This window comes from Patiria miniata, unplaced genomic scaffold (genome assembly GCF_015706575.1).
Source record: "Patiria miniata isolate m_02_andy unplaced genomic scaffold, ASM1570657v1 HiC_scaffold_29, whole genome shotgun sequence".
Classification (NCBI taxonomy): domain Eukaryota; kingdom Metazoa; phylum Echinodermata; class Asteroidea; order Valvatida; family Asterinidae; genus Patiria; species Patiria miniata.
In genome coordinates, this window is record NW_024037068.1 from 1917117 (window position 1) to 1939389 (window position 22273).

At 39.7% G+C, this 22273-nt stretch overlaps 2 protein-coding genes across 2 annotated transcripts; both read left to right on the top strand.

Annotated features, from left to right (window-relative positions):
• The first annotated feature begins 3203 nt into the window (after positions 1-3203).
• LOC119735461 (brain protein I3-like) lies at positions 3204-9024 on the top strand. The gene is made up of 2 exons (XM_038209163.1): positions 3204-3411; positions 8303-9024. The coding sequence occupies exons 1-2, from the start codon at positions 3327-3329 to the stop codon at positions 8551-8553; spliced, it is 336 nt and encodes a 111-aa protein (XP_038065091.1). The 5' UTR covers positions 3204-3326; the 3' UTR covers positions 8554-9024.
• Positions 9025-17950: 8926 nt separating this feature from the next.
• Positions 17951-22273, top strand: LOC119736149 (brain protein I3-like). The gene is made up of 2 exons (XM_038210161.1): positions 17951-18132; positions 21277-22273. Exons 1-2 carry the CDS (start codon positions 18018-18020, stop codon positions 21519-21521), a joined length of 360 nt encoding a protein of 119 aa, XP_038066089.1. The 5' UTR covers positions 17951-18017; the 3' UTR covers positions 21522-22273.

The window sequence follows — 22273 nt, forward strand, 5'->3', positions numbered from 1 at the left end:
TTTCGAACCTGAGCCTCATACGCATCCCGTATGCGTACCATTTTTATAGGGACCATAAGAAATCGTACACGTACGAGATACGTATGCGGATCGGAAAAGAAAGTCGCGTAACATTGCTATTTAATCTAGCACACTATCGGACATGTACATCTCACATCGAGGTATTGGAATGTATTTATTTAAGTCCGGTGAAAAATCACATCGAATGGTGATTCAATCGGCCACTTTTTCCAAGCGTATACGTATCCCTACGCGTACCATAATTCATTCTAATGGTCCCTATTTGTTAATTTTATTAGGTATGACAAGTCACTCCACTTGTCAAAGCAGTATTATCGCCATGATTTTGGACGCTTTCCCCAGAGAGCCCACCGAACCCTTCGTTATATACGTTTCCTATATATTTCTGCTTTTCCTCATCAGCTCCCGAGCGGCAGCCGACGCAGCAGCCTCCTATGGTCCAAGACACTGTGCCAGCCCAGACCACTTCCCAGATAGTAACCTTGGGTGACTGTCCCGTCTGCCGAATCGGCAACATGAGGACGCGGTGCCGGTGCTCGCCGGGGCTGCTCTCCTGGTTTTGCAGTACCGAGAAGGTCTGCTCTCACTGCGGGGCGCACTAATTCGGCGCGTAAGCAGGTGCACCGGTGTAGCCAACAACGATGGCCACAAGCCAACAACGACTACGACGACAACCATAACCGCTTCAAGCCACCACACCCACCACGACCCACGAACGCTGCAATGACCACAACCACTACGAAGCACAACAACCACAATAACCGCAAACCACAACAACCACTGCAAACCACAACAACTGCAAACCTATGCAAACAACGACGACGACATGACCTTTTACTAAATATCCCATGTGTGAATAAATGTGGACAGGAGGATATCATAATCTTCGGTATTCAACTGTTTTTATTGCTTAGGTTTATCTGTGTGGTTTGGTGTGTATATGAAGTGAACATAATGATTGCTATTACAAGGTACATAGTATGTACCTTGTAATATCATGTACTACATACGCAATATCAGTTTACAAAATACACGGTAAGTACACAAGTTTATATATATTCAGAGACCGACAAAAAAGAAGCCTATATACGGATGATTTCACATTCAGAAAAGGCCCTCAACAAGGTTAATAGACCATGGCGAAAGCCATGGTCTGTAACATTTGAGCAGATTTGCTGATTAATTTCGCAAGACAACCGCATTTTGACCTCCAGATTTTGACCAATCAGCGGGCGCTTTCTATATCGGGTCTTCGGTTATTCGCCGTTATTGCGTTATAGACATGGAAAAAAACACCCTAGACACAGTAACAAAGTTTGTGGTCACGCGCTCTGTATTGTGTTACGCGACACGCGCCGGGCTGTTACTCTATTACAAAACACTGCATTCGAATTGACCAATCACATTTAAGTCCTGATTTGGGAATGAAATTACGTCACGATTTAGTAAAGTGGACTCCGATTGTCTGAGGCATGAAATCGCATAAATCTGCATGCTTTGACATATCAGACGTTATACAGGAGACTTGGCTCCGTGGATAACGTGAGATACTCAGACTACAACAAGGTCTCGCAAACGCAAAAACGTCTGGTTCTCAACAACAGGACTACATTAGGCCTACATACACACAAGAACCCTATTCAACACATTTAGTAGAGGGCGCATTACTCATGCGACACCGTCTTTGTTCAAAAATCGAGGTACAAGATCTTTATAGGCTGGAAGTTTAGGACGCTACTGTCAACACAGAAAGAAATAATTGTTAAATGGCTATTTTTCAAGCAATACAAAAAGTTATCCACTTTTGAATGAAACATGAAACGAACAAAATCGGCCCACGTTTTGTTATGGAACAGTTACTTATTTCGAGAAAAATCAACATGTCAAGAAGCAGGGTTCTTTGTTTTTTGTAGGGCGCCCCAACGGAAATAAATTGAATTCCAGCTCCTTTCCACCCCCAAATCACCCCCCCCCCATAACATGCTACCCCCTGAATATACCGTTTTATGATAATTCCAACAACTGCAAATGACTACATTCCCTTGAGCTCTGCTTATCTTGTTTACAACACTCGGTGGGCTGTTTATTCGAGAATCACGATGAAACTGCACCCAGTACTGCGCCGATTGGTTTTTATAGCTTCATGTTTGTGTAAACAAAGGCTGGTTTTGGAAATGGCATGTGGGCAGAATGGATGATGTACATGTACATCCCATGTGCTGTACATAGTACAAGCACATGCAACTGGCGGTACTGCCTGAGCTAGGGGGACTGCCCAAACAATGAGGACTGCATGCTTTTGCGCATGCTCCGAGAATTTGCGCATGCTCCGAGGGGGGTATTTTAACCCCCCACACATATTTTGTAAAGACTGCCCTTTTCTATTCAAATGCCCTTTTTCACCAACGCTTACCCCCCCCCCCAATATTTTGTAAAGATTGCCCTTTTTTAACAAGTGTCTTTTTTTCTGAACAAGTGCCCTTTTAAAAGCATGTGGTTGCCTTTCTGGTACCATCGGCCATTGTGGGTACCTTTTTTGTTAAATTCGCGCATGTATCTCCGTTAGTGTGCGTTATCGTCGGTTTTGAACAGTGCTCCCATCGACAGATGGTACGCCCCCTCCCCTCCCCCCACCATTTGATTTTACGGAGGCCAAGTGTAAGGAAAAAAAACGTGTCTACATTTCACCACGGATGTGCAAGTGCCCTTTTCAAAAAGATTTCACCCCCCCCCCAATAAAAATGACCGCGCTACGCCACTGCATGACCTCACTTTTGTGAAAACTTTGTATTGATGGATGGCGTAAGTGGAATACACTGACATTATAATAGCCTACTCTACTCGTCGTGCATGAAGGTACATGTCTCTGGTCCTGCGTGCTACTGAAGCCCGTTAGGGCCAGGTACCTTTCTCTTTAACGGCGGTGCGTAATGCGTTTCTCTTTCACGACAGCTAGTCTCGCTTTCATAACATGTAACTCGCGGCCGCGACATAATTATCTCGCGGCCGCGACATACTAACTCGCGGCTGCGACATACTAACTCGCGGCTGCGACATACTAACTCGCGGCCGCGACATAATTATCTCGCATAATTATGTGAAACAGAAACGCACCGCCCTGAAAGAGAAAGAGGTACCTGGTACGGGTGAATCGGCTATATTTATTGTGTAAAGTTGCCAGATCGAGGCTCTGCATGCCCAAGGCGGAAGTGTGAAAAGAGCGATCTCGCTACACGTCCACCTCAAATACCGGCAGAGTACTTGTGAAAATTTCGACCTACATTTCACGACTGTTTTAGGATAAAATGGAGCCTCCACCAGCCTACGACCACACAAAGCAGCCGGCCTACCCGGTACCGCCTCACCAATCCTACCAACAGCAGGGATATGGTGAGTATTACTGTAACTGTAACAAGAGGTGATGGTCTACATGCAAGCCCAACTTGCTATTCTTGTCACGGGCATAGCTGTACTTTACTGCACAAAACAGTCACTGAAAGTTCTGTTTCTTGCTTGTGAAAATCAATGTGTGTATAATAAGCACTAATAACATTTTACCCAAACCATGCATTTTATTTCATAGGCCTACAATTCACGAGTTTTCTTTACACACAACTCGCGTAATGATGAATTTAGGTCATTATATTTGAAACCTACAATGCAATGGTTGACTCCTATCCATATCCCATTCCGATACATGTATGAATAGTTATACACGGCAGACATGCCTGTGACCTTTTTCCGCAGCAACAGAACTCTCTGCGGCATGATCCTGAAAATAAATTGGCGGCCACTGCACCGCGTGTACTAATTATTCTTTAAAAATCTCTAACAAAATCAAGCCCTGTAAAATTTCGGCACTTCTATGAAGGTGATGGGCACAATTTGCAAATAGTCAAAAATGAATCCGTCAAAATATCATAAAATTCTCTGCTTGATTGTAAGTAAATAAAAGGATCATGCATCCTGTGAAATGCTTGCGCCTAGACTGGTGTCGTTTCCGAGAAAAGAGGTATTGCCATTATTTTTTGTCGCGATGCTTTTTTTTTATTTGGTCCTATTTAGGACTAAATCATCGCGCTGTTTAATCAGAGATCTACGCTTTGCGTTGAGCAAAACGGAGATGCACTTACACGGTTTCACAAAAAGTATGACCTAATCTACTGAGCTTAAACTTAGATCGAGGTTAGCTTTTTTTGATAATCTACTACAGACTTTTTTGTTCCCTTAATCGGCAAAGGGCAAACACAGTTTTGTTATGCAAATGGTGTCCCGTATGCAAGAAAATGCTATCAGTGTCTGTTTTTGTAATTTAGAAATACATTCGTATTTGTAAAAATGGTAACAAAATTGTCTTTATTTGTGAAAGGAGGCAATACGTTATATTTTTACTTCAATGCGCTATTTCTCAGAATGGGTTGAAAAATACGAGTCTTTGATCAGCAGAATTCAGTTGTCATATCCACTTCATCAGACCTCCATTGCTGAACCTTAAAATTCTCGATTTGTTTTACTACTCAGTCGTCTTTCTAAAAAAAATATATGCTAATTTCAAGACCAGAGCCTCTCTTTCCAATTTCTGAACGAGCAGCAAATGGAACATAGTGCTATACCGTGTATATGTGTGTTTACATAAACATTTCAATATGTTTAATTTACTGTTTACTTTCTAAACACAGTGTACTTTTAAACACGTCAATGTGTTTATATCATAAACATTGACGTGTTTACAGCCTGTAGCACTTTATAAACACCTGTACGCGTTTATAATAACATTGATGTTTAAGTACTAAACATTTCCTTTAAATGACCATAACATAATATAGGTTTTCCCGTCCAATTTCGCACTTAGTGCATGCAAAAGTAAAGATAGGTCATTCAATTTCGCACATAGTGCATGAGAAAGTATAAATAGGTCATTCAATTTCGCGGATAGGGCAGCCAAAATCACCAATCGGCATTCAAATTCGCTATAGTGCAGCCAAAATGGCCAATCGGCATTCAAATTCGCTATAGTGCAGCCAAAATGGCCAATTGGCATTCATAATCGCTTTAGGGCAACCAAGTTCGCCCTTGAAACCCCCTCGAGCTGAGTTAGAGCATTCAATTTCGCCATAGGGCATCCAATTATACAATTTGTGCATCCAATTTAGCACATGTAATTTTTTTTCTATTTGTTTTTTACAGCTTTCTCATGTTTATATCTTCTTCCACTTTATGAGCTTGCTTTGTCTATATTAAGTTGCCGAATAAAAATCATATTTATCGGATGGCCCAAAGGCAGATGAATTAACAGAGGGAAAATTTCCTTACATTTCCCTCTGTTATTTCATATGCCTTTTTTATCTTTGTAAATTTTCTTTCATAATGTATATTTTCTTTTGGTCATTTGCACCATCTCTTCAATTATATGCATTGACTAGAGACATAAATCATAGCATGTATAAAATATCATGATTTTCTTCTTTCATATTGTATATACATGTATACATATTTACTTTTTGTGTTTTTTATCTTGTATCTGTTTTCATATGACTTTAATCATTTAAAACAATCTTTTCATCACAACTTAAGACATTGATTACGGTTTTCTTCCCTTATAATAATTCTTTGTTGAACCTTTTATATTCTTTTTTAAACATAATTTATAACTAAATGTATATACTTAATATGATATCGCAACTGCAGAAGGTTATATTTTACTGGTCTTTGGTAGAAAATTTACATGTTAAAGTTCAAAGCTCAAAATTCAGTCATTTTTTCAGCCATTGATGTTAATTGCGTAATGTCTGCCAATGTAAATTCTCAAGCTGCTGATAATTATATGTGGAAAGTTAAAGGTGAAATGCAAAGAATGCATTACCAAAGGAGATGAAAGAAATATATATACAATTTGCGCCAAGGCGCTGGTGTGGAACAAAATAACTTGCTCAATAAGCAGGCAAATGCTTCTATAACTTACATTTCACCTCTAGGAGACATAACAAATACAACTATCGAAGTCCAGGCATCTGTAAAAAATAATTTAAATTGTCCAGTGAAGTTTTATGAAAGGTCATTTGTGGCACACATATTGCAGGTTGGGAAAAACGCGCAAAGAATATTTGAATACATGTATGTATTACTGTATACAAGTCATGTAAATACAGTGCTAAATTGAATGCACTAGTTATGAACATGCATACCCTATGGCGAAATTGAATGCTCTATCTTCAGTCACGTGTCCTTCCGTGCTAACTTGAATGCACTATGGCGAATCTGAATGTTGTTTTTACACTTTTGATTGCTCTATGGCGAATCTGAATGCCCATTATGAATTTTTGGCTGCCGTATGGTGATTCTGAATGACTGTTTTTCTTTTTTGACTGCCCTATGGCGATTTTGAATGACTAGTTTGAATTTTTGGTTGCCCTATAGCAAAATTGAATGAACTATTTATACTCTTGCATGCACTAAGTGCGAAATTGGACGGGAAAACCTATATTTTGTTTATAAACAAAATATGTTATGGTGATTTAAAGGAAGTGTTTAGTACTTAAACATCAATGTTATAAACGCGTCCAAGCGGTTCTGTTTAACAAAACTAAAAAGTGTCTAAATGGCGTTTAAATTGTGTTTAGGTATTTAAAGGGAATATACAACATTTGCAAACATCGAAAAATAAAACTACCAAGTTTTTACGAAAAACCTTACTAGGATGTTGGTAAATGACAGACTACTGCTCCAAATCTACAATTTTTTTCAGTCCAAATTTTGTTTGCTATTGGTTACATGTTCATGAACGGGTGCAGGCCAGGTAGACTGGTGCCCTTGCCTTACAATTTTCCATCATCTATAAATTGATCCATTTTATCTTTTGTGGAGTCAGGGAACCAGACTACATGAAATTTTTTTGTTTTTCTTGGTTTTTCCAACCTTTTCGAACACAAAACTTTAAAAATGTCAGGGTAACAATATTTGATCAATTACACTAACCCCTCAAATAGTTCATTTCTGAAAATTACAGCAAAAGCCAATGATGTACATTCCCTTTAACCTATGGTTGCACTTACGTGTTAACAGCCTGTAACAGTTTTTAAACACAATAAGCGTTTGTGTGAATCACAAAAGATATTTCTTAAAAGATATTTCTAATAATCAAAGAGATGTTGGCTGGTTTAAAACGTTCTTGTTTAACTACAAGAATAACCTATGACATCGACAAACAGTTGGACTTGGTTCGGCGTGTGAATTACTTCATTATTACCAAATCACTCATCAATCTATATGTAGTTATTTACTTTTTGTGGTCAATTTACAGTACCTTTATATATCCAAAATGCACGAGCAAAGACTTTTGCCAGCTAATCTTCACCATAATGTCAAGATTGTCGAACGTTTGGTTTTCACAACATAAAAGAGTTTTTCTCTTAAATATACAGTATGTATTCATCTAAACAAATAAAAAATAACCAACTGTATGAAGTCAATTTGTGCATGCACATCAGTATGATATGTACTTGCACATAATTATGTACAGGAACATGTACATGGACATGGACATGGACATGGACACCGTGCCAGTCTAAAATCAGCGCGCGGGGTGCCAGTGCGAGTACTTCACTTTTTTGGGCAGTTTGGGGGCGAGATTTTGATTCAGAAACCAAGTTGCCCGAAAATGTAATGAACGTATATAGGCCTATCTCGTGATATACAAGACGGAACATATACATGTAGAATTATGATAAGAGAAACAACTTTTAAGCGTTCTAAACTGACAACTACTTTAATCGCTTCCGATAAACAAGGCATATAAATTGATTTACTCAGTGGTTTCGTAGGCGTACTGCATAAGTGCATTGACCATCCATGTTCACTGCGTATAAACGGACGTTACTCCGCGGTGACGAAACCTGCATAGCCACACGAACTTTGCACGGATATATTTCACATAGTATTTCGACGGTACAGAAGAACCTCACCGACTCAGACGTTTCCACTTCAGGTTATTCTGAAATGGGTATAAGAAACCCAGAATGGTGATAATCACGCAGAATGGTGATAAAATCGGCCACTTTTTCCAAGCGCATACGTATCCTATGCGTACCCAATTCATCCTAATGGTCCCTATTTGTTTATTTTATTAGGTATGACAAGTTCTCCACTGATTTTTTTTTTTGTAGAACAGAAAGTTGCAAAGCAGTGTTATCGCCATGATTTTGGACGCTTTCCCCATACAGCCCACCCGAACCCTTCTTTAGGCTGTATACTTTTCTTATATATTTCTCCTTTTCCTCATCAGCTCCCCAGCCCCAGCCGCAGCCGATGCAGCAGCCTCCCATGGACCAATTCACTGTGCCAGCCCAGACCACTTCCCAGATAGTAACCGTGGGTGACTGTCCCGTCTGCCACATCGGCAACGTGAGGAGGCGGTGCGGGTGCTCACCACTCGCCATCTTACTTGCCATTCTCTTGCTCCCGCTCGGGCTGTTCTTCTGCTTTTGGAGTACCGAGAAGGTCTGCTCTCACTGCGGGGCGCGCTTTGGCGCGTAAACAGGTGCACCGGTGTAGCCAAGAACGGGAGACACAGTGGAAAAAACCCTCGATATTTGTGCCTATCATGACAATTTGGGTTAATAAAAGCTTAGGTCAAAATAACATTTCCTAGGCCTACTCCTTTAAAATTATTACAAATACAGCATGCATTTTTATTGCCTTACTTTAATTACCAAACCCAAAAAACCTCAAAACCCACCACCAACATCAACAACACAACGACATTGACAATGACGGCGACAAAAACAACAGAAAGAACAACGATGGCCAAAAGCCAACAACGACTACGACGACAACCATAACCACTACAAGCCACCACAACCACACCCAACCACCAACGCTGCAATGACCACAACCACTACGAAGCGCAACAACCACAACAACCGCAAACCACAACAACTGCAAACCTCTGCAAACAACGACGACGACATGACCTTTTACTAAATATTCCATGTGTGAATAAATGTGGACAGGATCTCATAATCTTCGGTATTCAACTGTTTTTATTGCTTAGGTTTATCTGTATGGTTTTGTGTGTATATGAAGTGAACATAATGATTGCTATTACAAGGTTACATAGTATGTACCTTGTAATAGCATGTACTACATACGCAATATCAGTTTACAAAATACACGGTACCACCAGGCCTAAAATATGCAGTAGATAGTTGTAAGTATGCAAGTTTATATATTATTCAGAGACCGACAGAAGGGGCCCTCAACAAGGTTAGTCTATGTAATAGACCGAAAGCCATGGTCTATAACATTTGAGCAGATTTGCTTATTAATTATGCAAGACAACCGCATTTTGACCTCCAGATTTTGACCAATCAGCGGGCGCCTTCTATATCGGGTCTTCGGTCATTCGCCGTTGTCGCGTTATAGACATGGAAAAAACACCCTAGACACAGCAACAAAGTTTGTGGTCACGCGCTCTGTATTATGTTACGCGACACGCGCCGGGCTGTTATTGTATTACAAAACACTACATTCGAATTGACCAATCACAGTTTTAGTCCTGATTTGGGAATGAAATGACGTCACGATTTAGTAAATTCGACTCCGATTGGCTGAGGCATGAGATCGCATAAATCTGCATGCTTTGACATATCAGACGTTATACAGGAGACTTGGTTCCGTGGATAACGTGAGATACTCACACTACAACAAGGTCACGCAAACGCAAAAACGTCTGGTTCTCAACAACAGGACTACATTAGGCCTACATACACACAAGAACCCTATTCAACACATTTAGTAGAGGGCGCATTACTCATGCGACACCGTCTTTGTTCAAAAATCGAGGTACAAGATCTTTATAGGCTGGAAGTTTAGGACGCTACTGTCCACACAGAAAGAAATAATTGTTAAATTGCTATTTTTCGAGCAATACAAAAAGTTATCCATTTTTGAATGAAACATCAAACGAACAAAATGGGCCCACGTTTTGTTATGGAACAGTTACTTATTTCGAGAAAAATCGAAAAATCAACATGTCAAGAAGCAGGGTTCTTTTTTCTGTTTTGATAATCATATATTATGTTTCCATAAAACATTTTGTTATTTCCAAACGATATATTTCACAAAACTTATTCTTATAGTACTTAAAGTAACGGATTTGCAGGAGCGCCGTAAGACTTCCCCTGTTTAATATCTTTGTTTTTATTTAAGAATTAGCTGCGATTTTAATAAAGGCATATAGGATCAAATGCATTTATCCAAAAAGTAACCTACCGAATTATCATCAAAAATCTTACTTGGATTGAAAATCGTACCATAAACATCCCGTGAAATTATTCCGTCTGGCTTGCTGTCATTAAGAAGAAATCGGGATTTCCAACGGTCAGTCACGTGACTGTTGGGGTGTTTGTTTGTTGGGGTGTTGGGCTGTTTGTTTGTTTGTTTTGTTTGTTTGGGTTTTTTTAATAAAAAGTGCTATCGACGAACTCGTGTCTTGTGAAGAAAAGTTGTGCATTTTTTTCAAAGTTTTCTTGAAAAGTGTATCCACTGAGTTGAAACTTATAGTTTGGGTTTTCAACATTCTTCTAGTATTTTGAGTGGTGTTATTTGAAACGACCAAACGATCCTATAATGCCTTTAACAAAATACAAAAACAACCTCGAGTTTAACAAGAGGGTGCCATTTTGCCTTCACATAAACCTGTTTTACAAAACTCAATGATTTGAAATAAAACGGTTCTTTACTAGAAAAAATGGTTACTTTACTAGTAGAAATAAAACGGTTACTTTACGGTTGTATTTTTATAACCTCTATTTTCTTAGTGCTTCAGATACATTGTGTATTATTGACAAAAGGCATAAAAGACTGCACAAATCCATCGAGGGTATCGAACATGTAACCGCTTTCCGGCACGTTTTGTGGCGTCAACATAATATGCTTTTACGTTTATGAATATACGTCATTATATATATTTTTTTCAAATGCTTTAAATACAAACCCTTTGGTTTGATATAGTAACATTTAATTGAAAACTGATGAGATGAGATGCTATTGTGTCAAAGATGTATTTCTATTGCTATTGCTATTGTGTCAAAGATGTAATCGGAAAGATTCCAGTTCTGGGAAGGATTTGAAATAGCAATGCATTAAGCCAAGTAAAGCAAAAAGAACGAAATTCAGTATTCGATAACAACACTTTATCACCTAAAATGAGTGGCAAAATTTAGCTGGTGCACTTACTGCAGGTACATTATGATCATTTGCTTTTTGTGTAGTTTTTTCTCTTCCTTTGAAGCAACAAAATTGCTCGACATATTAAAAAGTGTCATGCATAACAACTAACTTGTTGAAGTTTCAGCTCATCGGATACTTTACATTTTGAGAAAACAGAGAAAACGCAAGCAGACTTTTTGAGGTCTTGTATCTGGATTCCGTTGCTATTAACGCATGCAACAAAGATCTGTGCCCTAGGCGCACTGTCTCAAACCACCTTCAATCATTGTTTTCTTTCGAAGGATGCCATATCAGGCGGAATTATTTCACAGGGTACCTGGTACCGGTCCTATCGTCACTTTGAGTGAGCATTTGCTTCGTTGAATTGTATCGTACGCTTCCGGGTAACTGCAAATCTTCCTATACGTGCCTCTAAACTTAAGGGCTAAAAATGTCCAATTATGTAACACAGTGTATTTGTGTACACGTTATTATTTGTCCTATTCTATATTTTATAAATTTGTACACAGAATTTAAAGGAGTTATATTTACTTTTTCAATAAAACATGCAAGTACCCAAACCTTTTGTCAGTAATCTTTGTTGTTCATCAATCCCTTTAACGAAACAAGAGGAGTGTTATTAAAGGAATAAGTGTGTGCCTGGCCGGCTTTAAACACTCTATTTAAGACCGGTTGGAGTCTGTATGCTGATAATTACTCAAGCCGAAGGCATGGGTAATTATCAGCATCCAGACTCCAACTGATTTTATACATAGTGTCTAATACCGGCCAAGCATATATTTATTCCCATTCATAAATACCTTTTCTGTAAAAAAAAAAAATCTAAAGTTTTCGGTCCAAAAGTCAAAGCAAGTCAAAAAGTTTAAATTTCCAACGATTTTCTTCAATAAGTTTACTTCATATTTTTCATAACACCCCTTTAGCTATATTATGGTATGTCCCTGTCGTAAACAACCCCTTATATGGAGATTGGCGCTTGCGCGTCGCGCGTACTCCGCGATGTGGCTTAGAACGCAGCTGTGCCGGTGTAGTGTAATATATGAGTATACAATTATTGAGTGGCTTAGAGGGAAATGTGAGGAATATTAGCGCAAGGTAAAATCTGGAATTTTCCAGTTCACTAGGCGAAGCCGAGTTGTTGAAGCCAAGGTGTGCCTTCTTTCAGCAAAACGAAAACAATTCACACACATCCCTATAAGATTTGTTTTCGTTTTGCTGAAAACCACATCTGGAAAGAAGTATGGGCTCCGTGAGCCAACACATTAAAGGGCTCGTTTTTACCACTTTTGAGAGCCCCTTGGATATGACACCGAGTGTGCGTGATGTACTGGCTCGCGCGCGTACGACTTCATTAACCTGAATATCACAAATGTTCCCGTTCCGTCATGGACGCTCTACGCACAGTCAATCCGTTAGAAAGTACAACTAAGTGGATAATCTGCTGACCCTCTGGGACCAGCAAAGTGAAAGTTAGCGCGCCAAGGTGAGACTGTTACAAGTCTATTTCTTAAGCGACAGTCATTGAGTGAGTAAACTGAGTCAGTCAGTCATTTAGTTATTAAGGCTGTAAGGTACAAAAAGGACCAGTAAATATAACCCAAGAGCAGGGTGTTATCAATACACGCAAGATATGTTGTTGAAGGTGGGACAATTTCCTAGTACACGTTTATGCAAAAGCATATAGCAAGAGTGTAATCCAATGTCAGACAGATTCCAAAGTTCACTGCAGATACATAAGCCGCTGCACAATGCAAGTATTGATCGAAACCGCTGTCTTTTGTAGTCCGCCTTGGTACATTTCACGAGAAATAGACGAAAAAAATTATTCCTGAGGCCAAATGAGAATAGAGTGAAGGCATGATATACAGACTTCTCACGGAATAGTGCAATATTAACTTTGCACAATTCGGGCTAGCATAAATAATTCACTTGCACGCTTCTCGTCAATTGAACACGATATAAGGAACGCATCTTACCGAGAAAGGCAACAAGCTACATCCCACTACCAGCCGTTGCATGGAATTCGTAAGTAAACTTTACAAAATTGACTGAACCAGAAAGAGTGTTTGTGAAGATTTGTTTAGAATTTAATTGGAACAAAATTCGGAAAATAAACGCTAGTAAACATTGCCGATGCCTACGCTATAGAGGATGTGACTTGCAGTTTCTGACACAATCTCTTTTGTAAAATATGATATATGAAAATCACATCAACCCAACTGCCCGCTCCATTTTAAAGAACGATATACTGTGAAGGCTTTCGCCCCTTTTGTCGTCAGAAAATTATTCTGAGACTTAGTACATGCATGCTGTGCGGCAAGGCATTCGTTTTATTGCGCCATTTTCCTCGCTCGTTCCATGAACCATTGATTCTCCATTACCAACAAATGCAGCATCAACACAAGTCACAGCTGCAACAGCAGCAGCAACAGTTGCAACTGCAGCAACAGCAGCTCCAGACTTACCAACCAGATGGAGGAAGCCAAATCTTCATCAGTCACGAGCAGCAGCAACAGCAGCAACAACAACAACAACAGCAGTTCCAGGCTTACCAACCAGATGGAAGAAACCGAAACTCACTCAGTTGCGCACAGCAGCAACAACAGCAGCCACATGAGCAGCAACAACAACAGCATCTGCATACTTACCAAAATAGTGTAGGAAGCCAAAACTGTATTAGTTACGAGCAGCAGCACCATACTTGTTCATCAGATAGTGAAAGCCAAATCTTGATCACTTCGCAGCAGAAGCAACACAAGAAGCAACAACAACATCAGGAACAACAACAAAAACAGCAGCAGCAACAGCAGCTGCAGACTTATACCCATCTGTTAGTGACAGCCAAATTTTGATTACGCCGCAGCAACAGCAGCAGCAGCAACAACAACAACAACAACAAGAATTTGAGCAGCAGCAGCAACAGCAGGAAGATCCAACACCGCCCTACGATTCCTCACTAACCGGTGAGATCCGGCCCAAACCCTCCATCCATTGCCCGATGTGTCACAGCGGAGTGCTCAGGGAGCGGTTTAGTAAGGTAGGCTTTCTCCTAGCCGTCATCTTCTTCCCACTCGGAATCATATTCTGTCTCATGATGACGGAGTGGAAATGCACTAATTGTGGGAAGACTGTCTAAGTTCTTTGCGCTTTTATTGAATATACATGTATTTTAACTGGTGAACGGGGACCAGCCTATTTCATAAAATGTATGTGAGCCGATATTTTATATTACAACGTCTCTGCGTATTGTTTAAAGGGATCAATGCGATGAGGTTTTCTGAGGAACACATTTTGAGCAACTTTCTACTCCTCTTAAATGTATGAAAACTGTTGACAATCATGATTTGTTAATTATACTGAAAAGTGCACTTATATTCCATGCTTTACCGGTGAGAGCGCTCTTGTTGTGATGAAATTCCAGGAAGACACTGTTTTCTGTTTCAGGTTCGGGATTCAGGTTTCAGGCTAATTTCCATACTATAAGGTAAGTTGAATACGGTACATTAAGAAACTTTACGACGGCAAACTATCCCAAATTCTATCAACTTTTTGTGCTGAAATAGCTGTAACATTGAGGTTTCTGCCCGGAATGACGTCACAGATTTGCTGATGAATATGGTAATTGGCATTAGCATAAAAAACCATATCATTTAAAATGGCCAACCAAACATTGAAAATAAGGTTAATTGAGACAAAAAGGTGCATTTTCAAGGAGTGTTAAAACAGTTACATTGCATGGGCCCTTAAAGGTCAAAATTTAATGTGCTCTTTGCGTTAATGCTCATTTATACATTTTAAAAAGTTGACAATTGTTTTGTGTGTGTTCTGTTTGAAAAATAAGAAATATACAAATAATTTGATAATGTGGTTTGTAAAATTATTGAGCTTGGTAAATGAATATTGCATGATTTTTTTTAACCGATGTTTGTTGCATTCATGTTACACTTCATTAATTGATCAGCTTCGGTTAGATTAAGAACACGTCGTAATGATGTGTAGACCATGTCTCGTTTGTTTACAAAAGTGCATTTATTGCGGGTACGTGAATCCGAAATAAACAGGGAAAATCAAATCTGGCTTTATCACTCTTGTATGTGTGGCTTTATAAATGGTGACTTTAAAGTGGCTGTTTGCCTGTTGGCAACATTCTGGCATGACGTCACGGGACGGAGGTTCTAATTTGGCATCTGAAGGATGGATTCAGGGAATAAAATGATTGGCCGGTTTTAAACATGTTTAAGGCCGGTTTGGCGTCTGGTTTCAAACACTATGTTTACATATCGGTCTGGCGTCTGGACGCTGATGATGACCCGAGCCAAATATATGGTCAAAAATTATAAATTTACGACGATTTTGTAAAACAAATTTACTTCATGTTTTTCGAAACACCCCTCTAGCTATGTTATGGTATGTCCCTCTTGCTGGAAGTCGTAATAGGTTCCAGACCAGTAAATAAACTTCCATTGACCCCAATGATTAATGCTCCCACTTCAGAAATTTGGGGAAAATACTCACAACTCTCCAAGGTGTTCGAGACACACATCAAATTGAAGCTTATTTCATCATCTTTCATTTTCTTTTCAATTTACGGGGGGTCAACTGATGACTTTTAGGAGAAATTTCCATCCGAAGATGATCACCCCTTAAAATAGTCCTGAAGCCATCGCCATTCTGAAAAACGATGCCTACACTCCATTGCAAAATAAAGCGCTTTTAGGGCCCCAATTTCATCCAAATTGAACGGAACTACAAGCTCACAGTCCTGTGCACGGCTTCCACCCATATTTTTGACAAACCCTCCAGTTCATGGCCCACAGTATGCTCAAATACTGAAGATTTCGAGGGCATGCAAATCGTGATTTGGCCGGCGTAGGCAATTTCGGACCGATTTACTGGTCTGCAACCGTAAGCAACTTATAATTATGCCGGTGTAGTGTGAATTTAGGTCTATAAAAATACAGACTCATTGGTAGTATTGCACATGCCTAACCAAGGATTGTGAACGTTCAGCCATTCAAACGGTGAAAGGCACCGGATTTCATAGGAGTCCAGACTTACTGGAAAAGTGTTGAAGACCCGCCATCTGGTGTTTTATAAACCGTTTAAGACCGGCCACGTGACGGGCTCTGGACCAATAGGAATAGACAGTGTCTTTATGTATTTATGAATACCTTTTTAAGTTGCAATACAATGGGCATGAATCAGATTACAAAACATTATTCTGAGTCTCAAAAGAACTAATATGAGAATCAACGGAATGCTCTCAAAAGTAGGTTAGTTTTGCCCTTTTGTACTACAAAATGACTAAGAGTTTAACTTGAGAAGAAGTCTTTACTTCAATCGATCCTTGCATTGAATAATATTAATCCGTCAAGTTTTCAAAAGAAAACAGCTTTTGCCAAAAATTATCCTTCTCTCACAAGCCCTCGTGTGTCACTTATCAAAGCCAACGCTGTCGTATTACATGCTACCCCCTGAATATACCGTTTTATGATAATTACAACAACTGCAAATGACTACATTCCCTTGAGATCTGCTTATCTTGTTTACAACACTCGGTGGGCTAGTTATTCGAGAATCACGATGAAACTGCACCCAGTACTGCGCCGATTGGTTTTTATAGCTTCATGTTTGTGTAAACAAAGGCTGGTTTTGGAATCGTCATGGCATGTGGGCAGTGTGGATGATGTACATGTACATACCATGTGCTGTACATAGTACAAGCACATGCAGCTGGCGGTACTGCCTGAGCTAGGGGGGCTGCCCAAACAATGAGGACTGCATGCTTTTGCGCATGCTCCGAGAATTTGCGCATTGTCCGAGGGGGGTATTTTAACACCCCCCCACATATTTTGTAAAGACTGCCCTTTTCTATTCAAATGCCCTTTCACGAGCGCTTACCCCCCCCCCCCCCAATATTTTGTAAAGAGTGCCCTTTTTAAAAAAATGTCTTTTTTTCTGAACAAGTGCCCTTTTAAAAGTATGTGGTTGCCTTTCTGGTACCATCGGCCATTGCGGGTGCCTTTTTTGTTAAATTCGCGCATGTATCTCCGTTAGAAGCACCATATATTGTCCGTTAGTGTGCATAATCGTCGGTTTTGAACAGTGCTCCCATCGACAGATGGTACGCCCCCCTCCCCTCCCCCCATCATTTGATTTTACGGAGGTCAAGTGCAAGGGGGAAAAAACGTGCCTACATTTCACCACGGATGTGCAAGTGCCCTTTTCAAAAAGATTTCACCCCCCCCCCCAATAAAAATGACCGCGCTACGCCACTGCATGACCTCACTTTTGTGAAAACTTTGTATCATGGATGGCGTAAGTGGAATACACTGACATTATAATAGCCTACTCTACTCGTCGTGCATGAAGGTACATGTCTCTGGTCCTGCGTGCTACTGAAGCCCGTTAGGGCCAGGTACCTCTTTCTCTTTAACGGCGGTGCGTAATGCGTTTCTCTTTCACGACAGCTATAGTCTCGCTTTCATAATATGTAACTCGCGGCCGCGACATAATTATCTCGCGGCCGCGACATACTAACTCGCGGCTGCGACATACTAACTCGCGCCGCGACATAATTATCTCGCATAATTATGTGAAACAGAAACGCACCGCCCTGAAAGAGAAAGAGGTACCTGGTACGGGTGAACCGGCTATATTTATTGTGTAAAGTTGCCAGATCGAGGCTCTGCATGCCCAAGGCGGAAGTGTGAAAAGAGCGATCTCGCTACACGTCCACCTCAAATACCGGCAGAGTACTTGTGAAAATGTCGACCTACACTGCACGACCGTTTTATGATGAAATGGAGTCTCCACCAGCCAACGACCACACGAAGCAGCTGGCCCACCCGCCTGGGTACCAATCTTACCAAGACGGATATCGTGAGTATTTTGTAGCTGTAACAATAAGAGGTGATGGTCTACTGCATGCCCCACTTGCTATTCTTGTCATGTGCATAACTGTACTTTACTGCACAAAACAGTCACTGGAAGTTCTGTTTCTTGCTTGTGAAAAGCATTGTGTTCATAATAAACAATAATACAATTTACCGAAACCAAGCATTTTATTTCATAGGCCTACAATTTATAAGTTTTCTTTACACAAAACTCGCATGATGATGAATTTAGGTCATTATATTTGAAACCGTGGTTGACTCCTATCCATATCCCATTCCGATACATGTACGAGTAGTTATACACGGCAGACATGCCTGTGACCTTTTTCCGCAGCAACAGAACTCTCTGCGGCATGATCCTGAAAATAAATTGGCGGCCACTGCACCGCGTGTACTGATTATTCTTTAAAAATCTCTAACAAAATCAAGCCCTGTAAAATTTCGGCACTTCTATGAAGGTGATGAGCACAATTTGCAATAGTCCAAAATGAATCCGTCAAAATATCATAAAATTCTTTGTTTGATTGTAAGTAAATAATAGGATCATGCAACGAGTGGTGTCGTTTCCGAGAAAAGAGGTATTACCATTATTTTTTGTCGCGATGCTCTTTTTTTGGGGTCCTATTTAGGACTAAATCATCGCGCTGTTTAATCAGAAATCTACGCTTTGCGTTGAGCAAAACGAGGATGCACTTACACGGTTTCACAACAAGTATGATCTAATCTACTGAGCTTAAACTTAGATCGAGGTTAGCTTTTTTGATAATCTACCACAGACTTTTTTGTTCCCTTAATCGGCAAAGGGCAAACACAGTTTTTTTTATGCAACTGGTGTCCCGTATGCAAGAAAATGCTATCAGTGTCTGTTTTGTAATTTAGAAATACATTCGTATTTGTAAAAATGGTAACAAAATTGTCTTTATTTGTGAAAGGAGGCAATACGTTATATTTTACTTCAATGCGCTATTTCTCAAAATGGGTTGAAAATACGAGTCTTTGATCAGCAGAATTCAGTTGTCATATCCACTCCATCAGACCTCCATTGCTGAACCTTAAAATTCTCGTTTTGTTTTACTACTCAGTCGTCTTTCTAAAAAACAAATATGCTAATTTCAAGACCAGAGCCTCTCTTTCCAATTTCTGAACGAGCAGCAAATGGAACATAGTGCCATACCGTGTATATGTGTGTTTACATAACATTTCAATATGTTTAATTTACTGTTTACTTTCTAAACACAGTGTACTTTTAAACACGTCAATGTGTTTATATCATAAACATTGACGTGTTTACAGCCTGTAGCACTCTATAGACACCTGTACGCGTTTATAATAACATTGATGTTTAAGTACTAAACACTTCCTTTAAATCACCATGGCATAATATTTTGTTTATAAACAAAATATGTTACTGTGATTTAAAGGAAGTGTTTAGTACTTAAACATCAATGTTATAAACGCGTCCAAGCGGTTTTGTTTAACAAAACTAAAAAGTGTCTAAATGGCGTTTAAATTGTGTTTAGGTATTTAACCTATGGTTGCACTTACGTCTTAACAGCCTGTACAGTTTTTAAACACAATAAGCGTTTGTGTGAATCACTACTGTTTCGGTTTTTAACATTTAAAAAGAAGACATTTAAAATCGACATATTTAATTGTGTTGTACGCATTGTATTTGACTGTTCAGCCCATCCAAATTTTCAAATTGGTTTTCCATTCGCATGTGCATGCACATGCTAATCCTCGTGATATATTACATCTTGTATAGCCTTTGACATGCTATGTTAGGCTGTATTCAAGTTCGTCACAATGCTTGGTGTTTGAAGAGAAAGTTATCCATGATCGACGAAACATACCTACATGTACATGATAATCTTTTCCCTTGAAATAAGTTCAAACCCTTCTTACAATATTCACAAAAGTTAAAAATGTCCCAAAAACGTTTTTGTTTTGTTATTCTAATAATTAAAAGATATTTCTAATAATCAAAAGAGATGTTGGCTGGCTTAAAACGTTCTTGTTTAATTACAAGAATAACTATGACATCGACAAACAGTTGGACTTGGTTCGGTGTGTGAATTACTTCAACTATTACCAAATCACTCATCAATTTATATGTAGTTATTTACCTTTTGTGGTCAATTTACAGTACCTTTATATAGCCAAAATGCACGAGCAAAGACTTTTGCCAGCTAATCTTCACCATAATGTTAAGATTGTCGAACATTTGGTTTTCACAACATAAAAAGAGTTTTTCTCTTAAATATACAGTATGTATTCATCTAAAAAAAAAATAACCAACTGTATGAAGTCAATTTGTGCATGCACATCAGTATGATATGTACTTGCACATAATTATGTACAGGAACATGTGCATGGACATGGACATGGACATGTACATGCACACAGTGCCAGTCTAAAATCAGCGCGCGGGGTGCCAGTGCGAGTACTTCACTTTTTTGGGCAGTTTGGGGGTGAGATTTTGATTCAGAAACCAAGTTGCCCGAAAATGTAATGAACGTATATAGGCCTATCTCGTGATATACAAGACGGAACATATACATGTAGAATTATGATAAGAGAAACAACTTTTAAGCGTTCTAAACTGACAACTTCTTTAATCGCTTCCGATAAACAAGGCATATAAACTGATTTTACTCAGTGGTTTCGTAGGCGTACTGCATAAGTGCATTGACCATCCATGTTCACTGCGTATAAAAGGACGTTATTCCGCGGTGACGAAAACTTAATAGCCACACGAACTTTGCACGGATATATTTCACATATTTCGACGGTACAGAAGAACCTCACCGACTCGGACGTTTCCACTTCACAGTATTCTGAAATGGGTATAAGAAACCCAGAATGGTGATAATCACGCAGAATGGTGATAAAATCGGCCACTTTTTCCAAGCGCATACGTATCCCCTATGCGTACCATAATTCATCCTAATGGTCCCTATTTGTTTATTTTATTAGGTATGACAAGTTCTCCACTGATTTTCTTTTGTAGAACAGAAAGCTGCAAAGCAGTATTATCGCCATGATTTTGGACGCTTTCCCCATAGTGGCCCACCCGAACCCTTCTTTAGGCTGTATACTTTTCTTATATATTTCTCCTTTTCCTCATCAGCTCCTCAGCCCCAGCCGCAGCCGATGCAGCAGCCTCCCATGGTCCAAGTCACTGTGCCAGCCCAGACCACTTCCCAGATCGAGGGTGACTGTCCCGTCTGCCACATCGGCAACGTGAGGAGGCGGTGCAGGTGCTCACCACTCGCCATCTTACTTGCCATTCTCTTGCTCCCGCTCGGGCTGATCTTCTGCTCTTGGAGTACCGAGAGGGTCTGCTCTCACTGCGGGGCGCGCTTCGGCAAGTAACCAGGTGCACCGGTACAGCCAAGAACGGGAGACACAGTGTAAAAAAACCCTCGATATTTGTTTCTGTCAGGACAATTTGGGTTATTAAAATCTTAGGTCAAAACATTTCCTAGGCCTACTCCTTTAAAATTATTACAAATACAGCATGCATTTGTATTGCCTTACTTTAATTACTAAACCCAAAAAACCTCAAAACCGACAACCAATGACAACAACACAACGACATCGACAATGACGACGACAAAAACAACAGAAAGAACAACGATGGCCACAAGCAGTCAACTACTACGACGACAACCATAACCACTGCAAGCCACCACACCCACCACGAACCACTGACGCTGCAATGACCACAACCATACCATTGCGAAGCACAACAACCACAACAACCGCAAACCACAACATACCTTTTACTAAATATTCCATGTGTGAATAACTGTGGACAGGAGGATATCATAATCTTCGGTATTAAACTCTTTTTATTGCTTAGGTTTATCTGTATGGTTTTGTGTGTATATGAAGTGAGCATAATGATTGCTATTACAAGGTACATAGTATGTACCTTGTAATTTCATGTACTACATACGCAATATCAGTTTACAAAATACACGGTACCACCAGGCCTAAAATATGCAGTAGCTAGTTGTAAGTATATATATTATTCAGAGACCGACACAAACAGAGGCCTATATACGGATGATTTCACATTCAGAAAGGGCCCTCAACAAGGTTAATAGACCATGGCGAAAGCC